The 22,959-nt window shown below is 35.1% G+C and overlaps 1 protein-coding gene across 3 annotated transcripts; it reads right to left on the bottom strand.

The window, feature by feature from the left end:
* Positions 1–10,403: 10,403 nt before the first annotated feature.
* Positions 10,404–22,547, bottom strand: LOC116305416 (somatostatin receptor type 5). Of its 3 annotated transcripts, none has more exons than XM_089032657.1 (2): positions 22,343–22,547; positions 10,404–13,336 (listed from the first exon to the last, which is right to left on the bottom strand). In XM_089032657.1, exon 2 carries the CDS (start codon positions 13,230–13,232, stop codon positions 12,072–12,074), a length of 1,161 nt encoding a protein of 386 aa, XP_088888783.1. In that variant the 5' UTR covers positions 13,233–13,336; positions 22,343–22,547; the 3' UTR covers positions 10,404–12,071. The 3 variants fall into 3 exon arrangements, with proteins under 3 accessions (XP_088888783.1, XP_031571175.2, XP_031571171.2); XM_031715315.2 differs by lacking the exon at positions 22,343–22,547 and adding an exon at positions 22,080–22,185; XM_031715311.2 differs by lacking the exon at positions 22,343–22,547 and adding an exon at positions 16,778–16,845.
* Positions 22,548–22,959: the final 412 nt, after the last annotated feature.

Genomic DNA, 22,959 nt, shown 5'->3' with positions numbered 1-22,959 from the left:
ACTTAAAAGTACTTAAAATGCTACGGATCAAGAGAGAGAGAGGATATAACGGCGCTTGCGTCACGTCATACCTTATTTGAGCTGCAGGAAAAGAGCTGGGATATAAACGGGAAAATCAATGGACTCTTCTCAAATTAGTATCATGGCTAACAAGGAAATACAAAAGAAATCACACTTTTTCTCGATGGAATTTGTGGCATTTCTTTTGTATTTTTATTTTAGCCCGGGTTCGCATTCAAGACTATTTTGAAAAGGGTTCATTTAAGTCGTACTATGCTGAAATGCTGTACACCGTATTTTTTTCTATAAATTTAATTTTTGGCTTTTTTTGATTGGATGAATCACACATCAAACAAAAAGTCGGAAAACCATTTCAATGCTGCGGTATGTCGTGGCTGTGCACATATTGTACTATGGCGAAGCTAGCATTCTTATGGGCAGCAATTTCTATGTTACGGCATGTCGTATTTTTTCGCACAGTGATATGATAACCATTTTCATTGGAAGCCAGTTCAGTGGTACGGCATGCCGTACCTTGTACGTGCTGTACGTTAGTACCGTATGTTTCCTTCTCATTCGATAACCATTCTTATGAGAAGCCATTTGAATGTTTCGGCATGCCGTATCTTGTACGTGCTGTACGTTAGTACCGTATGTTTCCTTCTCATTCGATAACCATTCTTATGAGAACAAATTTGAATGTTACTGTATTTTTCCCACTTATATTATACGATAAACATTTTTATGGGAAGCCATGGTACGACATGTCATATCTTAAGCAAATCATTCGAATGTTACGGCATGTCGTAGCGTGTACATTAAAGGCACCCCTTCCAACAAACTTTACTTGTTTTAGATCTCTTTACTCACTTGTGCAGTAGCTCCTTCAATTGCTTCTCTCATACTCACTTATATATGCTACAAATATTTCATTACTATTAGAATAGTGCTAGTCTTAGATTACTGTTTCATAGATATAAGGTAATTGGTAATCAAATAAATTTCACTAAACGACATCATTTATAGCCTTGTTCACAAGAAGAGCAACGCCAATGCAAACTCAAGCAATGTTCACAAAGCAAATACAAACAAATTAAGATACGCAATCGCAGTAGTACTCGTTTACATTAAAAATAGTTTTGTGTTCCCATTTGCGTTTGTGTTGCTTGAGCTAGAGTGCAAACCATGCATATATCCATGAAATAGTGCGAACTAATTAGTACGAAATAAAGTATACATTTTAGATATTTTATTGAATAAAAACCTGATTTTTTCAACAACAAAAAAATCACTAATTCTAGGGGGAAAAACTTAAAGCTAAAGAGATGATTTTTTTTTTCAATTTGGGACAGTTTTTTGATTGGTTACCCCCAAAAACGCAAGGCATTATGGGAATGTGAAAGTCGAGAATAGGCAAACTAAAAATTTCTGAGTGATTATTTTGCTTTGATCATGTTTCTTTGTCTTTCTCTCTCTTTTTTTCTTTCTTTCTTCTTTCTTTCTTTCTTTCTTTCTTTCTTTCTTTCTTTCTTTCTTTCTTTCTATCATGTTTCTTGAAAAATTAGCGTGACCAGATCCTATCATTAGCACCAGGGAGTACTTTATCTCACTTCAGACCTTAGTGATCGTGGGCGGAGAAATCATGTGCACTAATATATACAAGTAATAGTTAAAACGTCGAGATCCCTTGTACACTTCTATTCCTTTTAAAATTATTATCAGAGGAGCTGTAGTATTACCTATATTGTTAACATAAGAGTTTTGTTTTGGTGGATTTTGTTCAGTCGATAACGTCGAACTGGCTCACAAATAGCCATATTGCCAATATACCTAATCTACTGGACTTTTTTTCCCATTCCAGACCACGTGTCATGCCCTATTGTATCATTTGTTTGACAGTTGCGCATAAGAAATTAAAACACATGAATGTATGGACATCACTCAAACAAATAATCTCTTTCTCAGAGGAAAGACACGTGATCTAAAATGGGGAAATCAGATGATTCCTTGGTGAAGTGGATGGTCTATTGCAATTATAGTTTAGTTTAGTATGGACTAAGGGCATAGGTCCGTATATTCAAGAACTTGGGCACAGTTTTCCGTATCCGGATAGACTTTTGGCCGGTGAACAAATATTTTACGCCAATTTACTTTTTTTTCCCTTCCTTTTTTTTTTTTTTTTTTTTTTTTTTCTTTTTTGCAGTTTGTTTTGTTGTTTATCGATCAATTTTCCCATGCGTGCGCTTCGATGACACAAGCCTTACGTCAGGATACCAGGCCGCGGGCAGAAAATACCGCCCGCTCGCGCAGCCAATATAATCAGAGCGCATGCACGATTTTTAGAATACCGAACCTAAAAAAAAAATCAATGAAAAATAAATCATCGCTATTTGAAATTCTGAGCGAAAAAAAAAAAAAGACCAATAAATCGTATCGGCGAATTCTTTTGTCGCTAGCTGCTAATTCTAGCATTACGATCTGTATTTTTTGTACTTGTCTTATATTCTTTAAGCAACAAAACATGTTCTAGAGAGTTTTCACGTGACGTCACAGCGGCCATGTTGATGTACCAAAACAATACAATTCCTATCCTCCGGGAATTGAACTCAATTTTTTGCGAAAACTGTGCAGAAAGTGTTTCTATTGTTGTTTTTTCTTTTTACATCAATATGGCTGCCTTTTCTTGTGAGTGAAAACGCTCTACAGCCGTTTACTTCCCCAAAAAATCAAGTAGTTGATGTGTTATTTTGTATACTGAATTTTGTTTAAACTATTTCATTTATGAATAGTATGACTTGCGGCTTTTTTTGTGTGGTCTTTAACCGTAGCGACCAATATGTTATTAGAGTCAGTAATGAGTTCCCTCAGGCTAAAACCAAAATAGAAACCTTCATCAGCGATTAATTGAGAGCGTATTCATCATCGTTCGTTTCGAGACAGTGGCTTTGAATTGCCCCGATTTCCGCCGTATTCCTAAACGAATCGTTTTCTGAGAAGGCGGTCTGTTTTGTAAAGTATGATGAGACGGAGATGACCATAATTATCGGCAATCATAAGGATTCTAATATAGTGAGGTTGATATACTTATATTGACGGTAATATCTTATTGTGGATCTTAGAGAAAAACGTGCCTCCTTCCTCGTGGACTTGGTTTAGATTCATATTTCGCATGAAACACGTACGACATTTACAGACGTGTAGCAACGTCACCAAGGTAGCATTCGAACCGTGTCTCCGATCTAGAAATATCGAGAACATTTTATAAACCTATTTAAAAACACGTCGTCGGTCGGAATCTGGATCTGAAATTTGATCGTTTTTGACATTCTCTACTTTCGCATTCCCATAATGCCTTGCGTTTTTGGGAGGTAACCAATCAAAAAACTGTCCCAAATTGAAAGGTTTCTTAATTGAATTCATACTATACCTGCTTTTATCTGTACGATACTGATTATCAGTTTATTCCAATATATTTTTGCGTGTACAGATCATCAAGAGTTTTGGTCTTACAGAAAATGTATTGACTTACGAAAAAATGTTTAAAATTTACTTTAAACGTCTTCAAGCTTTTATCTTTTTCTGTTTTTTACTTCTTCATTTTATCTTTGGATACCAAACAAGGTGTTGTCAACATTGTCTGATCAGCCTTCAGCAAAATAAGTGGGTTTTTACCCTCTGGTTACCCCCCAAAGACGCAAAGTATTATGGGGATGGGAAAGTAGAGAATAGGTGTATTGCAGTTTTAAATGTTACGCTAACTCTGTAGCTTCAAGCTGCACGCGTAATTTTTTCCTATCTCTTCCGTCAATGAAAAATAATCAGTCGGTACCTGTCACATTTTTGACTGGCACCAATCAGAGGAAAAATTAAATCCCAATGGGAACTACAGGTTTATCAATCAAGTGACTGTGCGGAAAGATATTTCAGTGAGTGGTTCTTAATGTATTCAAGATTATTTCAGCAAAGTTCCAGCTCGAATGAAAGAGTTTTAATTTTGGAGCGATTTGTGTCCAAGTGGCCCTTTAATCTGTGTAAATACAATGTACGATAGAAGTCATGCGCACGAAAAAACTCAAAACACCGCTGACAACATGCACTCTGGCGTCAAGTTCTGAGTACACATTTGATACTGTCGGGTCATGTCTAATAGGGTCATTTTCTCTGATAAAACTAATCCAGGATTATTTCAAACTTAGCTTGTATTTTTCCGCCTTCTCGACTGTCTTGCAGTGAGATGCGGTTTTATCGGCTTTATCGTAATCCCAATTAATCTTCCTCGAATCTTAATGGCTAATTAAATAGATCTCGTTAGAAGCCGCAATTTGCCTAAAATACTAGAAAATTAATGGGAGAACGAGTGTTTGTGAGAGTTCATATCATCAATCACTTTTTTTCCCCAACATCAAAATAGATCTTTTTCTGAGTTCAAAATTACCGCTGTGTTCATTGATCATAGGCTCATTTCCTCAAGGTTAGCCTCGAATCGGCGTCTAAATACCCACAAATACCAAAGGTAAAGTAAGGAATGCACAGTTTCAATAATACAAACAATTTGAAATTCCACCGACCTTGACTGGAATACAAACATGAATATTGAACAAAGAAATCGAGGCTAACCCTGAGCAACAGAGAATTCGGAACTATAATATTAAAGAAAGGAATAATATTCAAGAGAATTAAGGAAAGGTACACCTATTTTCCCCAAATAGCATAAATGAGTTTTAACGAACCAGTAAAATCGAAGAAAAGAAATACTATACAAAAAGAGAAATAATATAAACAAACTTTGGGTATATGTCTCTTCCCGCGAGATCTTTTCCCTTTGCCTAGTTTTATCTATATCATTGAGATGTTGTTTTTTTAACGTCGCAAATAAAGAAAGGAATAATACTCAAGAGAATGAGAGGTTATTTTGTCAAACTTGACATTACATTTGATGTTGACAGAACTAGAGCCTGGAAGACATACTGTTCTAAATGTGCTCATACAATACCCTGTTGCTCGTAGTTTTTCAAAGATATGTCAGTATTTTTCTTCTTTTATTTTTTTCTTTTCTTTTTCTTTTCTTTTTTTTTTTTTTTTTTTTTTCTTTTTTCTTTTTCTTTTCCAAAACCTTTATTTTGAAGGAACCGGCTTAATATGGGACTCTTGTCGATCCTGTTCTTCTTTCCCTCAATTCCTTAATTTAAATAAGCACTAGTTGTAAAGCGAATAAATAAAAATATAAATAAATAAAACGTGGGGTACATTTTTTTCCATAAAAAAGATAAAGATATCATTAATGTCTTTTTCAAACGTCAAAATTTAAGAAAAAACACTCAGAAGAGTGATATGATAGAAACTTTGCCGGGTGCATCTCTTGGAGTTTCCCATGAAAATGATCTATTATTATAGAGGTGGTCGCCTCTGTCGGGTATACCAAGATATCATCGACTACTATGTCAAACACAGATTCATAAGGATAATGCAAGAGATATCTCCTGTTACATAACTAGCATTAGTTTTATCATAAGTGTCCCTTAAAGGTCTCTGAACTATAATTTCATATTCTATATTTTATATTTTATATTAGTCATATTTTCAGACGTTCATATTTTCTCGACTTTTTCTCTCTCGACGTTTTCTTTAGATGTGATTTATTTGGTTTGACAAAGAGCTGTGGAACTAGAAACACCGCCTTTTCAAAAATTTAATCGAAAATATATATGCCATTTTTAACGTATTAAATATTAATGATGATAAAGGCCTAGCCTTTTAGAGATGCGAGTGGTGAGACTAAAATTCACCAAGTTGAGTCCGAGTAGAAGATTCAGTGGGAATTTCATCTCGCCAAAGTTATCATTCTGGGATTTCGCCCAGAAAAGCAAATCGGCAACGAGAAAGCCGGAGTTTCGTAAAATTTAAATATATTGATAGAGGCACCGTACCGCTTGCAAAGATTGATGATCGTAAAATATATTCAAGAGGCGCTGTGCGGCACCCTTATCAATTTATCAGCCTCAAGTCTTCATGTCCTAGCACCGGCTTCACAACGCCGGATCAAATTTAAGCTGAATATTTTTGGTCATTTCAATTTTTTTGTCTATCCAGTGTATGAAAGCGAGAAAGCAATCTTAATCGTCATTTGAAAATTTTCGAAGCAAGTTTGCAATCCTTCGAGATATATAGTAGAACTTATAGAAAACGTCTACCATAATATTTACTGAAAGAACGTCTACTAGTAACTGTTCAAAAGTACAAAGAAATATTGATACGATATTACCAAAGCAATAATTATTTCATTTCCAAGTTAAACCCCAAAAATCATTCTGGGATTTCGTGTCAAAATTCATTAGAAACTTATCTGCTAAGCCTCTGTTTCTACATGCTCAGCAAGTGATGTTATGAAATCGAATCCCAGGCGAATTTATTCCTAATATTTATCGTTATCGCTGTTTATCTATGCATCTGCGAACCTATGGCTGATAATAAAATAATATAGAAATTACTTACGATCCAAAAATATTCTCCTGTGTTTGGGAGTTTCATTGAGGTACATCCGGTATGTTCCTCCAAGTATTAGAGTCAAATCCGTGCTTCCTTATCGCTCAGTTCTAATTCTTTGGCCCTTATCGCTTTCACTCTTCTTGACATTCATCAGTCAATTATTATGAACACTCAGAAGTATCTGTTCTATGTTATAATTGTAAAAAATATATACGTCAAGGTTATGGAAAGTGGAAAGTGTCATTACCCTTTATGAGATTACTGAAAAGTAGTAGGCTTTAGGTCAAAGCAAAAGGCTCTTTGATGCGTTTAGATTAGTGTGAAGCCAGGATTGATATGTCTTAAGGCCGGTTTAGACGGTACGATTTTCGCCTACTACTATCGTATACAACACGCTCGCGCCATCCTACAACTCGAGTCGTAGCATGTAAATCAAGCCTACAACTCGCCTACGACAGACGCGAACGTGTTGTATACGATAGTTGTAGACGAAAATCGTACCGTCTAAACCGGCCTTTAGAATTATTTTTGTGATCTGATATATATTAAGATTATTGTTATCATAATTACTATCAAATCATTTCATTTACCTTTAGAAGTCGTGATGCCTGAGTTATGCCACTTTCAGTTGACCGGGCCTCTGGGTGTTCAACATTAGTATACATTTATAAGGAACATTCTTAGAACTATAAATATTACTTACATCAGACACAAGCCTTTCGATGGCATTTGCCTAACTGAACAAGATAGGCTAGGTATAAAATGGCTATAGTATAAGCGGGAAATATACGATACTGACTTACAGCACATACACGGTCCAATCAGTTGTAACGATTGAAATGACTTTACAATGATTATCGAATGAGTGGGGAACGCACAGTACTGACTTACAGCACCTAATTATATAAACAGTACGCCATATCCTAGCAGTGAATGGCTTCCCATAAGAATGGTTATCCAATGAGTGGGAAACGTACAGTACACTGACTTACGGTACGACATGCTGTAACATTGTAATGGCTTCTATTAAGACTGGTTATCGAATAAGTGGGAATATATAACATTGAAATGGCTTCCCATTGTCTTCCAGAAACTCATCCAATAAGCGTAAAATACGATACGGTCAGATTTGCCTTATCTTTTCCCAATCAAACAAATTCCGCTCTAGTTCGAGTCACGGTTAGTTAGAACTATGTTTTCAAGATTAAACAGGATTTATTAAGAGATTTATTTAAAGCTTAGCCAGTCTGCCAATGAGATATGTCTTTATAGTGATCATGACATCCACCGAAGCTTAGACATACATTGAATTGGAATGAAAAACCTATTTCGGAAGCTGTCCGTGTGCGGCTCAGTCTATCTAAATTTAAAGGTAAATTATACACCGTGAAAAGATGAAAAAACTTACTGACGTTTCGGACGCTAGTCCTTCGTCGGAGTAAAAGAGGTCAGTAAGTTTTTTCATCTTTTCACGGTGTATAATTTACTTTTTCATCATTACTGTTTCATTAGAAACACCGGACGCAGCTCACACTAGTTTTTAGCTAGTTATATCCTCTTTTACTCCGACGAAGGACTAGCGTCCGAAACGTCAGTAAGTTTTTTCACCTTTTCACGGTGTATAATTTACCTTTTCATCATTACTGTTTCATTAGAAACACCGACGCAGCTCACACTAGTTTTTAGCTAGTTATATCTTTCTATCTAAATTTGTTTATTGTTATGTCCATCAGCACTGATCACTCATCATATAAATGATTGCATGCATGTTCATTGAATTCACGCTGTAAGGTTTGTAAGATAAGCACTGCTAAACTATTTTTCAAGTGATTTGATTTGTTAGCACGACGTGCTAGCCCTATTTGACTACGGTAAGCTTTGTTGAAATATCGTCATATTATGAACTGGCGTTCCAGGAAATATCATGAAGAGCGTTGGAATGTACTGCTAATTCTAGAATACTGATCTATGCATGTACATATTAGCCATTAAGGCGTTGCTATGGGGATTAATTTGCACTGGAAGTGCCTCCCTTTTCATTAAATAAATCCATTAAGTTTTATTTTATTTTATTTTATTTTATTTTATTTTATTTTTAATTTTTATTTTTATATATAAATTTTGCTTTCTGTTACGGGGAGATTCATAAAGAGTGACTTCCATATGAGATGGATGGCCGGTTCTAAGTTATTAAAAAAATCGGGATCTGATTTTTAAGCCAATAAATAAAGATCATAAACTGCAACTCGTACTCGTAGAAATAATCCAGAAATTTTCTATTGCTCTTTGGCCAATTAGAATTGACTTTCTAACCACAAGATAACGGAAAGATAACATTAACGCTTCTGATTGGTTTATATAAGAAACATTCTTGAAATATTTCTAGGTGTCCACGGTTTTCAGTTTGCACTGTATTAACGGACTTGTCATTTCAATTTCCAAAAAAAGTCTAAAATTTTTTGAAATTAAAGTTTTGGAATAAAAATTCGTGATGGATTAACGAGGTTACGTCAAAACAACTTTTGGCACATTTTTAGCATTTATTTCATCTTTTGTGTTAGCTTTGTACTTCTGTATTATTCATATTAATCTTAACTATACCTGTGTATTTCTGATCCCATGCAGTTATCCTTGTTTTGTCATCCATTCCATTGCCATTGTTCAGCCTATCCATATTTTTCAAGACCTACTTGTGTTATCAAAATAAAACGTACAATGCATCAGTTTCGCATTAGATGAATATCGCTGCTTTTGAAGTCCACATAGACCTTTTCTGAGATAGAGAACATGTTGCATTGTGGCTAAGCTTGAGTACAAACATCATGTTCTGTGTTAATCTTGCCTTATATGGTGATGTTTGACACCGAATCTAGCTAGACCATATTGCATCCTGTTTGAACTCAGAAAAGGCCTAGACCGTTTTCTCAAGGTTGCGTGCGCATCCAATTTGACGGGCCACAAAACTGAAAAACGTAAATCCAGTAAATTGAGAAACCAGTTTTATATTTAAAGAGGAAAGTAATCAATTCTATGAATTCTTATCAAAGATTTTTCATAGCAATGCAAAATAATATATACTCATCATAAAGCTCGTGTTCTGGTATCGTGGCCCGTCAAGTGCCTTTACGATGCGCACGCAACCTTGAGAAAACGGTCTTGGCTTGCTTACAAGTCAGCTTTTCCCAGATACTACTGTATTAAAAGTCCGTTGGATATTAAAACATTGGACAGGTATTGTTCAAGTTGCACATTTTTACTGACAGCTGATTTTTGCGAATGATTTGCTAGGTCTTAAGCGAGGCTAAGCCTGTGCAGAGGACTCTTTAGTCATTGAAAATGAAACAGTAGTGTTTACCAAGTGAGAAAAGGGGTTATTGGTACAATCCACTTGGACGTCATCTTATGAGGCGCACTCAACACTGAGCGCGGCTGGATTTTGACGACGGCAAGAAGCTTTCGTCCATCCGCTGTTCTGTGAGGCTGTTGCTTGTTAACGCCAAGAAGATCTTCAACTCTTCATGGTCTTGTCTAAGAACACTCGTTTTTTTATGTAGTGCATCATTCAGACCACGTGTCATTCTCTTGAGTAATACATTTTTGTCAAGGTAGAGTGACGTCATTAAACCCGTGAAATAGATATTAGATTAACACACATTAGTAGACTCTAATTCCACTGCTTTCTTTTGTGTCTATGTGACTATTGGCACGTTGAACTTTTTATTTCACGGGTTAAATGCTTTCACTCTAATCCTGGAATTTCCAAGACACATGACCATGGCAAAATTCGTCCACATTTTCTTACTTATATGGGTGTCATAGATTATTAATATTTCATATTATGGACTGGGGTCCCTGACTTTGTTAAATAATCAATAAAATATTTGAAACAAGCTCATTTTAAAAAGTTGCGTCCCATCTGACATTTTTAAATATTTATTACGTATTATTTAATGTTATAACCAAGTTAAAATTACAAAAGTTGTGTCCCAGTTAACCATTTTTTGCTTAATACTTATTGATACCAACCTGACAATGTAGCAAATGCATACTCTATGATCCAATGACCTAGGACACCTTGCCACAGAAAGTTTGTGGTCATTGTCAATTGTCAATGGAGATTCAGCTTATTTCCATGTTTAACGAATTTATTTTATTCCTTGCCTGATTGTGATCATTTAATTGTTTGTTTAATCGTTCATTTAATTGATTACTTGTGTTTAGTTAGTTTTTCTTTTTTTTCTTTTCTTTTACTTTCTTCTTTCGTTTCCTTTCCTTTCCTTTCCTTTCCTTTCCTTCCTTTCCTTTCCTTTCCTTTCCTTTCCTTTCCTTTTTTTTTGTTCGTTCGTTCTTTCGCTTACTGGTGTCTTCCAGCAGATATAAAATAATCCTACATCCCCGATATATAACTTTGGAAAACAACGGATCCTCCTCAAGATCTTGAATACTAGGTTAGCTAGGAAAATACAAAAAAAAAAAAAAAAAAAAAAACATTACAAATTTCATCCCAAAAAGTCTGATATCTTATATGTATTTTCATGCTCGCCTCACATCCAAGATAATTTTGAAAAGCCCATTACTATACATGACAGATTGGATGAGCAATCAATTGCTTAATTAAGTAATTAAGCAATTAAGCACCGTCGACTGTTCGCACCAGAGCTGACCTGTTACTTATTATTGCTTATATTTAACTTAACCGATGGTAACAAATTAAATCTGGCAGTAAGCACGAAAACATTTCTCTACAAACGAAGTTATACTATCCATGCATCATTTCAATATGGAAAATTGCTATACGTTTTTTTAAACGGCTTCAATTCTGCATTTATCTAAGCCCGACTTAGCAATTTACCCCTTTTTTATTGTTTTTATATGTATATATATTTTTAACTTTACATTTTTACACCCGTATTTTAATTCATTCACACAAAGTATGTAAATGCTTCGGAGAAGACTTGTTCCATAAAAGTCACTTGCTAGGATTTCACAATCCATGGTTCATATTGGTTTGATGAGCTTTGTCATTCAATATTTCGATAAAGAAGTCTCTTTACATGGCTAGGATTGACACCATGTTCTTATTGTCTAACCCAATTATGGACTTCATTCAACATAAGGTCAAACATCAATAGACCAGTTATCTGTTGTGGGTTCAATCTCGATTCATCAACACCCAGGGCTTGTAAAGTAATACTGAATCTATCAATCAGCACCCAGGGCTTGCAAAGTAACAGGGAAGAAAGTGTCGGTCCTCTTTACAATGAATTTAATCTACGAGTGGTTGGAAATTCCACATGCTAGACTAAAGATTGGACGCATGCCCACGCTAATAGTGCTTCTGTTTCTTCCGACCTTGGGGATGAGCGCCACAAGCGTTTTATCAATGCGTTCTCCTTGCTATCACGAATTGCTGTTATTACAGTTGGGCCCGCAATGAGATATTCTTTTTGTTTAAGTATCATACAAGTGGGGCTATCGGGTCCATACAATATGCTTGTTGTCTCATTTGCATCTCATTTGCATGCATCCACATTATCTGCTATTGCTGGTTTGGTCTGTTGTTTGTTTTACCATTATTTCCAATATTAACACGGGTCTTCAGTTATCTTTGCATTCCCATTTTTTAGCATAAACGAAAGCTTGCGGATCGAATCTTTCTTTTCTGGGAAATGAATCGATACGTCCTCGATTGTTCGGAGAACCTCGTCATTTGTGAAGCACTTCTCGTGGCCGGTCGGAAACACACTTCGGTCATTCCGAGAGCACCTGGATCCAGATTGGCGTCTCTTATAATTCTTATAACACGGGCATAACCAAGCAACCCATTTAGAAATCAGCTCTCTATACTCCTTGGTGCGTGCGCTATAAACATATGGATCCAAACTGCTGTTGATGGTCCCAAAGACATCACCATAGTCCCACAAAAGGGATACCCAGGGTTCCCTAACACCAAACCCCATGCCTGTCAGCATGGCTATCTGTAGCGGTAACATCAGGATGGCAAAGAGAAGAACAATAACTCCAACTGTCTTGGTGATTTGTATGCTCTCCTTACGTGTTTCATCAGATGGACTGCGGAGAGTGTTCCCCCTAGCAATGACACTAAGCCTAGGAACTCTTGGTTTTCTCATGTAGACACCAATCCTTACGTACGCAAAAGTGATGATTAACAAAGGAATTGGATACTGAATTACAGTAACCAGTACAAAGTAAATATAATCAGCGTGTTTAGACCAGCCATCTCCAATCATTGGACAAAACACACCTTTGTTCTGTGCAAAGATTGTCACAGGAAGAACAACAAGAAGTGAGAGAAACCAAGCGATAGCAATGCTTAAATATGCGCACCAGATTCCTTCTTTGGGCCTCCACGGGTTGAGTATAACACGACAACGCTGAATGGCCATGATGGTGATTATGAATATACCAGCACTGTAGGGAACGCTGAGAATGGGAAAAACAACTTTGCAGTAGAATAATGATCTTGGAGTATAGTCCAAATAATTGTAAAGGTACCGGGCATTTGCAAAGCAGATATAAAGCAAATCTGCACAGGCAAGGCTAAGTAAGTAAACGTCGTTGTTAGTTTTACGCATTTTCTTGCTTGATATGATAAAGAGCACGAGTCCATTACCAAAGACACCAATCAGAGTGAATATGGCACGAATTGTGACATTAGCCACAAAATGGTCTTCCTTTCCGGTCTGAAGGTTAAATGCTGGCGTGGTCGGGGTGAAGTTAGTCATATTTTGTGGTTTTCTGTCAAGGAACTTCGATTCAAGTGGTTTATTCCGTCCAAGGTTTCCTTATTAAATGGGCAATATTACGCCACCAGTGATTTCTTGTACTTCTGGGGGGCAAACACAAACGAAATGAGTGAAAAATATTGAAATATACACACTTGCAGGCCAGGGCCCGGTTGTACAAAGCTTGGACAGCGCTATCCGGCGGATAAACCCTTATCCAGTGGACAAGTCGATGCAATTATCCAATAAATTTATCAAATTTATCAACTGAATAAGATTTATTCGTCGTATAACGCTATCCAGGCTTCGTACAACCGGGCTAAGGGGTGTAGCAAGGTCCCAGGATTGGGGAAGGGGCTGCCCAGAAAAAAAATAAAATAAAATAAAATAAAATAAAATAAAATAAAAAATAAAATAAAATAAAATAATAATAATAATAATATTATTATTATTATTATTAATGATCATGATAATAATAATGGTCATAATTAAATACCTTATTTCAAATACTAAAAGAATAATTGCTAAATGGCCCGGTTGTACAAAGCTTGGACAGCGCTATCCGGCGGATAAACCCTTATCCAGTGGACAAGTCGATGCAATTATCCAATAAATTTATCAAATTTATCAACTGAATAAGATTTATTCGTCGTATAACGCTATCCAGGCTTCGTACAACCGGGCTAAGGGGTGTAGCAAGGTCCCAGGAATTGGGGAAGGGGCTGCCCAGAAAATAATAATAATAATAATAATAATAATAATAACAATAATAATAATAATAATAATATTATTATTATTATTATTATTATTAATGATCATGATAATAATAATGGTCATAATTAAATACCTTATTTCAAATACTAAAAGAATAATTGCTAAATAAATTTCAAGATTAAAATGAGCGCAGATAAATATAATAAGGATATCACAATAATAATAATAATAATAATAATAATAATGATAATGATAATAATAATGGTCATAATTAAATACCTTATTTCGAATACTAAAAGAATAATTGCTAAATAAATTTCAAGATTAAAATGAGCGCAGATAAATGTAATAATGATATCACAATAATAATAATAATAATAATGATAATAACAATGATGATGATGATAATAATAATAATAATAATAATAATAATAATAAGTAATAGTAACTAGTAATAGTAATAGTAACTTTTTCTCTTTAAATTTTCACAAAGTACATAATGTAAATATTCTTTTATTATTATTATTTTTTTTAATGATTTACAAACTTATTATTATTATTATTACATTATTGTTATTATTTTGCTTGATATCTATATATATGTAAGGCCTATAGAGTTATTATATTTTATTATTAATTATAATAATAATAATAATAATAATAATAATGAAACAGAACCAACGAAAAGACAAAAACATTTTGATTCGTTCAGTCTAGTTTCGAGAATTTTAAGTTTTCTTTTATATCGACAATAAAATACCAAAATTGTTCGCCGGCCACCGATCTCCATCCATCCCTACTATTACTCAGGTCGCTTCAAAAAATCTGTCAGTCACTAGACTGCGAACTAAGTCCCTCTATTTCCCTTGGTCACTGTCCGTCTGTCTGTCCGTGTTGATTGGTCGAGGAAGATTGGTTATCTTCCTCGACCAATCGACACGGACAGACAGACGGACCGTGACCAAGGGAAATATAGAGACTTAGCTCGCAGTCTAGTCAGTCACGTCCATGCACACATCTCATACACTGGAGCTTTATGAATCGCCGAATAAATATAATGAAATACTGTAGAGATATCTAGCTAAAAACTAGTGTGAGCTGCGTCGGTGTTTCTAATGAAACAGTAATGATAAAAGGGTAAATTATACACCGTGAAAAGATGAAAAAACTTACTGACGTTTTAGACGCTAGTCCTACGTCGTAGTAAAATATCTGAGAGTGAGAAACCTAAGTAAAAAAACCTGTATAATCTATTCAATAGGTTATCATTTAGAGTTAGATAAGGTTCCTTTTTTATTGGAAGTCAACAAAGAAACGACTTTCGTCACCCTCCACAGAAGTTTAAACATTTACTGATAACTATCCCCTCTGAAACCCCCCCATGAAAAACGTACCTATCCCTACGTTTGCTATCCTTGATCTAATTTACGTTCCATTATGTGAGGTCAGATACGATAATTCGGCATTGACACGCATCAGCCAGTCAAGAACAATATTTTGCTCTAACAAAACGTTTACCTTACTAACTTGATAACCCGGTTAAAGATATCCTTATCTGTATTATATTAAAAAATGGCATGATGCGTGGTATAGGGGAATAATGATAGATAGGTAGACTCTATTTTAGTAGCCAAACTGCCGATCACGCTTAAGGTATGTTAGTTTCAATTGACAATGAAAATAACTCCGAAACGAATTGTTACTTTGATTATTTTATTGTATTAGAGTGAAGGCATTTAACCCGTGAAATAAAAAATATTAGTCAACGTGTAATAGTCAAATAGATACAAAAGAAAACAATGGAATTAGGGTCTACTAAAGTGTATTAGTCTAATATCTAATATCGCTGCGCTTACTTGTGAGAGATCTTTTCAACACTCGAAGATAAATTTCGTATCTCCGCGCGCCCATGTAATATCCTCTATATATCATGTGTACTCTAGGGTAATTTTGAACTCAAAAACCGTTGTAATAAATGTTTAATATACGATGCTTTTTGAGTTAAAGATTATTAACAATTAAAGAGATGAAATAAAGAACTCATCTGGACCAGAAGTTCAACGGCGTAGACTAAAACATTATTGGGCGTTTGTTATAAACATAACGTCCTAAAGTTATAACATCGATAGAGCCCTGACTCGGATTGATATATTATGGAGATTACTATACATGAATTGCTGATTTTGCCTACAGCAACTCAACGGTTTAATGATTGATAGAGAGATATCGATAATATGTTACATGACTATGTAGACTGACTAAAACTAAATAATGTAAACTGTTGTTGTTGTTTTTTTTTTTTGTCACTCGATCGGTCAGTACCTTGTTATTGCGCTAAAAGTCGGAAAATAATCGATTGGGATTCCTAAAAGATCCTGAACTAGATAAATAGATTTGCTAGTTAGATTTAAAGACCCATGAATACACGAAAAATATTACAAAACAGAAACGTCTACAGCTCGAAGACGAATGTGCGTTTATTTTGAAATTTCTAAGTAGAGAGAACGCTTTGAACTTTTGCAATTGTCATTGATATAAATGAAGTTATACTTATACTTTTTGCTTTTTATACCAAAATACGAAGACATTCTTTAGAGAGAGATAATTGAAAACGAAACTACCAAACTATTGATAGCTATGTTATAATATTACCTTATATTTTCAACTGTTTATGATCGCCGAGATAAGCCGAATCGCAATAACTGTGTTAAAACGATTTCTACAAAATAAGTTTCGCTAAAGTATGAAGATTTGATATACATACGAAATATAGCTAGTCGTAGTTGCGTAAACTATGAAGCAGATGAGAAAAAAAATCCTCTAAAACTTACCAATTTATATGTTTCAGGTGAGCCGAATTCGTACGTGTCGAGTGTCGATCTAGTATGACGCTACCAAATGCAACCCTCTGGAGATTATATAGCAAAATGTTGACCTTTGACGGCTGCTAATTCATACATATATCCTCATGCCTTTTTATAGGAAAATAATTAGCGTGGCTAAGTAGGAACTAATGAGGATGTGTTACTATGAAACTAGTTCCTTGCTAGATTTTAGCTTAATGTCAAGATCTGCGTCAAGATAAGCTGACCAGAACTGAACCAGAAATACTCCTATTACCACATCTCTTTTCAGGCTAAGTATTTTAAGCTACCTGAAGGAAGCAAAAACAAAAAAAAAACAAAAAAAAAAAAAAGTGTTTACGGTTTAAATATTAGTTTCAAGAGAAAATAGGAGAGAAAAAATGAAAAGAGAAAGGTCAGTTTAAATAGAAAAATCATAAAACAACCTTTATTCTTTTCCTTTTTCTTTTCACAGCTTTCTTTCTGTTTTTCTTTCGTTCTTTCGTTCTTTCGTTCTTTCGTTCTTTCGTTCTTTCGTTCTTTCGTTCTTTCTTTTGTTCGTTCTTTCGTTCGTTCGTTCTTTCTTTTGTTCTTTCGTTCTATCGTTCTTTCTTTCTTTCGTTCTTTCGTTCGTTCTTTCTTTCTTTCTTTCGTTCGTTCGTTCGTTCGTTCGTTCGTTCTTTCGTTCTATCGTTCTTTCGTTCGTTCTTTCGTTCGTTCTTTCGCTCTTTAGTTCTTTCAAATTCGTTCTGTCGAATCCGTTCGTTCGTTCGTTCGTTCGTTTGTTCGTTCGTTCGCGTTCATTCGTTCGTTCGTTCGTTTTCGTTCATTTTTCCTTTCCCGCAAAGCTAAAAAATCGTAGCTACGCAAAACTTAAGTAGTAAAATAGCAAGCAGAAACCTGGTCCTGATTCACCACACATGTGCCCAGTTGGGAGTGTCTGATTGGTCAATGGTCACTTCCCGGAGATGCGTTTCGGAAACTAATAAACTCTGACTATTTGACGTAATAAGTCTGACATTTTCACTACATATTGTATATTTACGGTATACGTCAACGAGGTGGTGGAACAGATATCTTGTAAAATAATTCTTGCTTCGCGTATTAATACCATTCATCAATCTACTTTTACAACAATTTATATACCTTTATTGTCTACTCTTACGGTAATAAATACAACTAGAAGGGATAATATATCTCCGGCGCTGGTTTCGAGAACGTATTCCATTCCAATAAGAGTGCAATTGGCTTTGACTGTGGATTTAGTCAACTAATTTAACCATCTTTAAACGTTGAAGCATTTGAGTAATTATCGGTAGTCGGACAAGATAAGCTTAGATGTCAGTCGCGCCGTTAAATTCATACATAAAATTACGTAATTAAAAGAGCAATATGTATAGAGCGTTTTCACTCACGTGAGAAGACAGTCATAAACAATAGAAACTTTCTGCACAGTATTTTCATAAAAGTAGAGTTCAATTCCCGGAGGATAGAAAATTTATTGTTTTGATACCCCATAATGGCTGCTGTGACGTCACGTGAAAACGCTCTATACACCGTTTGTGAATTATTATGAAACTGACATAAATATATACAGATTTAGTATTTTTACACAATTGAATGATAAATCTGGCGAGCTCATTGGTCATAATTTACCTCTTATGCGGATATATTCACCTACAGGTGCAATATAACGCGCGCACGCGCACACTCATTGCTCGATGTGTGTCGCTTGCAGAGATAAATAAATGAAGATAAAAAAAAATAAAATAAAAAGGTAAAAAAAATCTCTCTTTGTTATTTATTAAATTCACTTGTGTTAAAAATACCGTAAAAACAATTATCTACCGAGACGCGAGTCTTTGGGGAATAATTGTTAAATGGTATACCTCGTTTGTGCTTTGAGAGTTCCTTGATCTCAAATATCCTCCTACTCAGGAGTCTCTTTGCTCTTTTTTCTCTTCTCTCTCTTTTCCTATTTTCTTTCCCTCCCCCGCTCGCCTAAGTCTTCCTCGTTTTCACGACAAAATAAGATACCCATCCCTCTCGAAAAGCAGCCGAACAAAAACTCTAGCGAGTATCCTGCGGAGGAGACTAGATCTCAAGATATCAAGGAGGATATCAAGATATTCTTAGAGATGGAACATTATACAGTCAATGTCATTAACGTTGTTCACCGAAAAAAAACAGACATTTAGACATTTAAACATTTAGACATTTACACATTTACACATTTACACATTAACACATTTAGACTAAAAGAAATATCACGTTTTTACTATGTATTCTTTGCCTCGTGTGCGTCAGCCTGAACTTTAAATGTAAAATTCAACTCGTGAATCGAAATTCCAGAATACCCCGACCATTTAGTAGGATTTAAGATGGAGAATAGTATTGCAGCGTTCGTTTTATGCCAAAACGTTCAAGGAAACACTAAACCTGAAGAAAGGCTATGTCCTGTATGTAAGGTTGGTGTAGAAGATGAAGCACACTTCCTTAACTAACATGTTTAAATTATATTGTAGAAAGAAAAAATCTTCTGAATAAGATAAAGGAGGCAGCAAACTTTAAAAAAGAATGGTTAAGCGAAGAAGAGAAATTCAATGTTATCATAAACCCCAACAAACCAATCCAAAAAATAGTAGCTAAATATATACAAGACTGTTTTAAAAAGAGGGTTAATCTACTAAAGCAATAAATTCTTTGACAAATTTTACTGAAAAAAGCGGGAAAAGACATTATAAATAGATCAATGGGCGGCGATCGCTGAAGTCAATATATATTAACTAATTAATTGAACTATTCTATATCTTTATCGGCAGCAGTCCAATGTAAATATGTTTATACGGAGCCAATAAAATACGTTGTCTTGTCTTGTCTTGTCTTGTCTAAAGAGTGAAAATTCTGCACAAAATAAATGCCCAACCCCCCCTCCCACTCTCAAAAATGTAATGGTCCGTCCCTTATCGTTCAAGAATTTTGGTTAGGTAACCGCCAATCAGCAAGCAAGGCTTTGCTGGTCTTTATCTAGTTTACCACCAAAACGTAGCGCTTAAGTTGATTAACTTTGAGGAAAAAAAACAGATAACATTAATAATATTAATAATAGTAATGATATTCCTCGCGCATTATTTTTTCTGTAAGTGATTATCAGGGGATCTTCCGGTTAAATTTGATGAAGGATTAAGCAAAAAAAAAAAAGGCCACCCCTAAAGATTTTAATTCAACGGCTTCCATTGTATCTATATTAAGTGAATAATACGGAGATAATCGATGCATTACATAAAATCCGTATTAATTTATCTCACTTAGCGCATTTAATCGGGCTAGTTTTGGTTGGCACGGTGCGTTGTTTGAGGAGAAAGATCCGAAGTTTGATTTGATGTCTTGTGTCGGTAATTTGACATATCTGTTTAAGCTTCACAGTCTAACCTCGTCTGAGCCAATATTTGAACGTCAACAAAATGCCCAGATGGCGAGAAATAATGTTGGGGGTGTCAGGTGAATTAATCCTATTCTTATGTCACTTAAATGGTTTGATTTATTCTAAAACTTTCGACCGGTCTAGAAATAACTACCGAGTGGAAAAGTATATAATTGACAAATTGTCAGCCGCCGAAGTTCCTTTTTTCCCCAAGGGTCAGAGACAATCATTTCAAATATCATTATGAATCCTGGCTCCAATTATAGAAGATAAATTTCTAGAGAGTGTTAACATTAACAGGCCTCGATTTTAATCAAGCTTAATGCACTTAGTCGCTTCTTAGTGGTTCTACCGCCATTTCTTCACGGACGTTCCTAGTTATCGGCTCCTCAAGCTGCAAACTGTCTTGTACCATATCTTATCATTAAAGTTTCATCAGATAGACGAAATAAACGCTTTGCAGACAGCGAAAACATCCTGTATGTTCTGTTCCGCTTTGCAACTTTAAAATGCATTGAAATGTTAATCGAAAAGAGTTAATTTTTTTGCTAGAATTCCTTATCGGTACGATCTTTTTTTTTTTTTTTTTCGTGTGTCTTCGAAAATGGCATTACGCCGGAGCTCTATATCCATCCGGCGTCAGGCTTCTTTTACTTTCTAACCTTTGTTTAACAACGCAAAATCCGGCAACTTGCATAGTCTTCGTTTGGAATTCAGACGAAAAGGTCCGGCGTAGTCTTATATATCTTCAATTGAACGAAAATTGCAATCCGAAGTGGAAACGAAACTTCAAGACAGAGTATATTGCAAGATGGGTCCCAAAAATTGTTTTAGATAATGCGAACGTTAGGGTCTATATTTCACTAGCTAAAAGACTTATATAAATCTTTCATTTTGAACATGTACGTTCTGTCGTTTCGACGCGCATATTTTAACATCGATCTTATGATTTTTTTCCTGCAACTCAGCTATATGTTTGTTAAACAAATCTTTCGTATTCAAGCAGTGAGCGCCGAAAACTATTTTCTTGAAGAAAGGCTGTTGTACAAGGCTAAAATCTTGTTATTCAGAAATGTTAACTTTGAAAGTGGAATCAAAGCGTTAACGCAAAGCAAAAATTTTATTCGAAAATGAGGTTTAGGCCTTCATTTGCTTATTTCCCATAGATTTTCTATAAAAAAATCCTGACAAAGCTACATTCTAACATAAATGCAACAAAAAAATTGAAAATACTGCTTCAAATAAGTATTTTATCATAGTACCTCAGTTTCTAACTGTTGAAAAAAGGTTTTGAGTGTTAACCCAAAACGAAAATTGGATCAAAACTTATATGAAAGTCTAGTTTTTGGCGCTTTTTGCCATTATTGCTCATTATTGAAAAAGATTTCCTCTTAATCTAATAACTTGCATCAAAAATGAATGGCTGAGCAGAGAGTGGCGCCTCTTAGGGTTGCGGTTGTCTGCACCAGGTTAAACCGACATTTTCCCCCTAACAAGTGAATTACAGCTTAATCAGTTCATCTAAGTAAAATATAACGAAAATCTTAGAATTAGAAGCCAAAAACCAGGCTAAACCAACATATTTACCTATCGTGGGCAATACATCTCTTTTTGTGAAAATACAGAATATTTTTCTTTAATTTGAACAGTTAATTGCAGCTCAAATCATCGTGGTAAATTATAACGAGTGTCTTCTAGAAGCCAAAACAAGCTAAGCCAATATGTTTTACCTATTGTAGTCAATACATTTGTTTGCGTGAAAATACACGATATTGTTATTTGACTTTTGTTTTAAATTTCGATATTCTACGCAAGATATTATTAATGTTATTAACATTAGTTTTCGATAAAAGTGTATTGGCCTACCACTTGATAGTGAGTGTTTCGTCGTTAGTACTTCTGCAAATAAACAACCTTTCTTTTTCTACGCTCTGGAAATCATCTTGAAATCATCATCATTATTTAGCGCGCTCTTGGGAGATCCTGCTTCTGTAAAGAGTATCTGAACTTCGCAAAACTGTCTCATCTAACATGTCTATATACCGAACTAAACCTTCATATCTTTTGTATTTTCTATCTTACACATTCATCACATACCTAAGACACAGCCTATGATTTAGTTAGTTTACCTTATCGAGCCGAGTCCATTCGATTTATCTGATCAAGAGCAGAAGCTAGTCATAACTTCTTAACTCATCCTGGATAAGGCTGGGTGATAAAACGCAAGGATAGCGCATTAGATATAGCAGTTATTTTTGAAATCGCGCACGATATTCCCGCTTCAAAAATAGCGCAACACCTCAGTATCAAGATGGATGTGATGTGAGGGACGAAAACGAGAAGAGAGATTTAAAATCAATGCGAGAAATTATCTGCCCACGGTTTGCGGTGACAGTGAGATCTAAATTAGCTTTGATTGAGGGTGATCTGCAGTTAGGATGGCGTCAAATCTGATCACCTTATGTCCTAATCTGTTTGGTTATTGTAATTGAATGGCAAACATTGTCACGATATATCTTTTACATACAGAAAATGACATACATGAGAAATGCGACTAATGGAAGGTATGGAATATTCTAGTAAAAAATGATTTTTTACAAGTTTGCTTAATTAACGAGGACTATGAGTCTGAAAGTAAAATGAGAAAAAAAATAGTCTAAAAAAGGAGAACAAGCTAAAGCCATGGTGGAAAAATCAAAAGTAAGGAAAACAATGAATAAAAGAGAAAATTGATAAATCAGGACTT

The sequence above is a fragment of the Actinia tenebrosa genome, unplaced genomic scaffold (assembly GCF_029948245.1).
Source record: "Actinia tenebrosa isolate PJP-AT-01 unplaced genomic scaffold, QUT_ActTen_1.0 PGA_scaffold1__47_contigs__length_23844297, whole genome shotgun sequence".
NCBI lineage: Eukaryota > Metazoa > Cnidaria > Anthozoa > Actiniaria > Actiniidae > Actinia > Actinia tenebrosa.
This window is presented reverse-complemented; position numbering and strand designations above follow the sequence as displayed.

Excerpts from the sequence above, each read along its gene's own strand:
- LOC116305416 (XM_089032657.1), bottom strand. The coding sequence starts at position 13,232 with ATGACTAACTTCACCCCGACCACGCCAGCATTTAACCTTCAGACCGGA.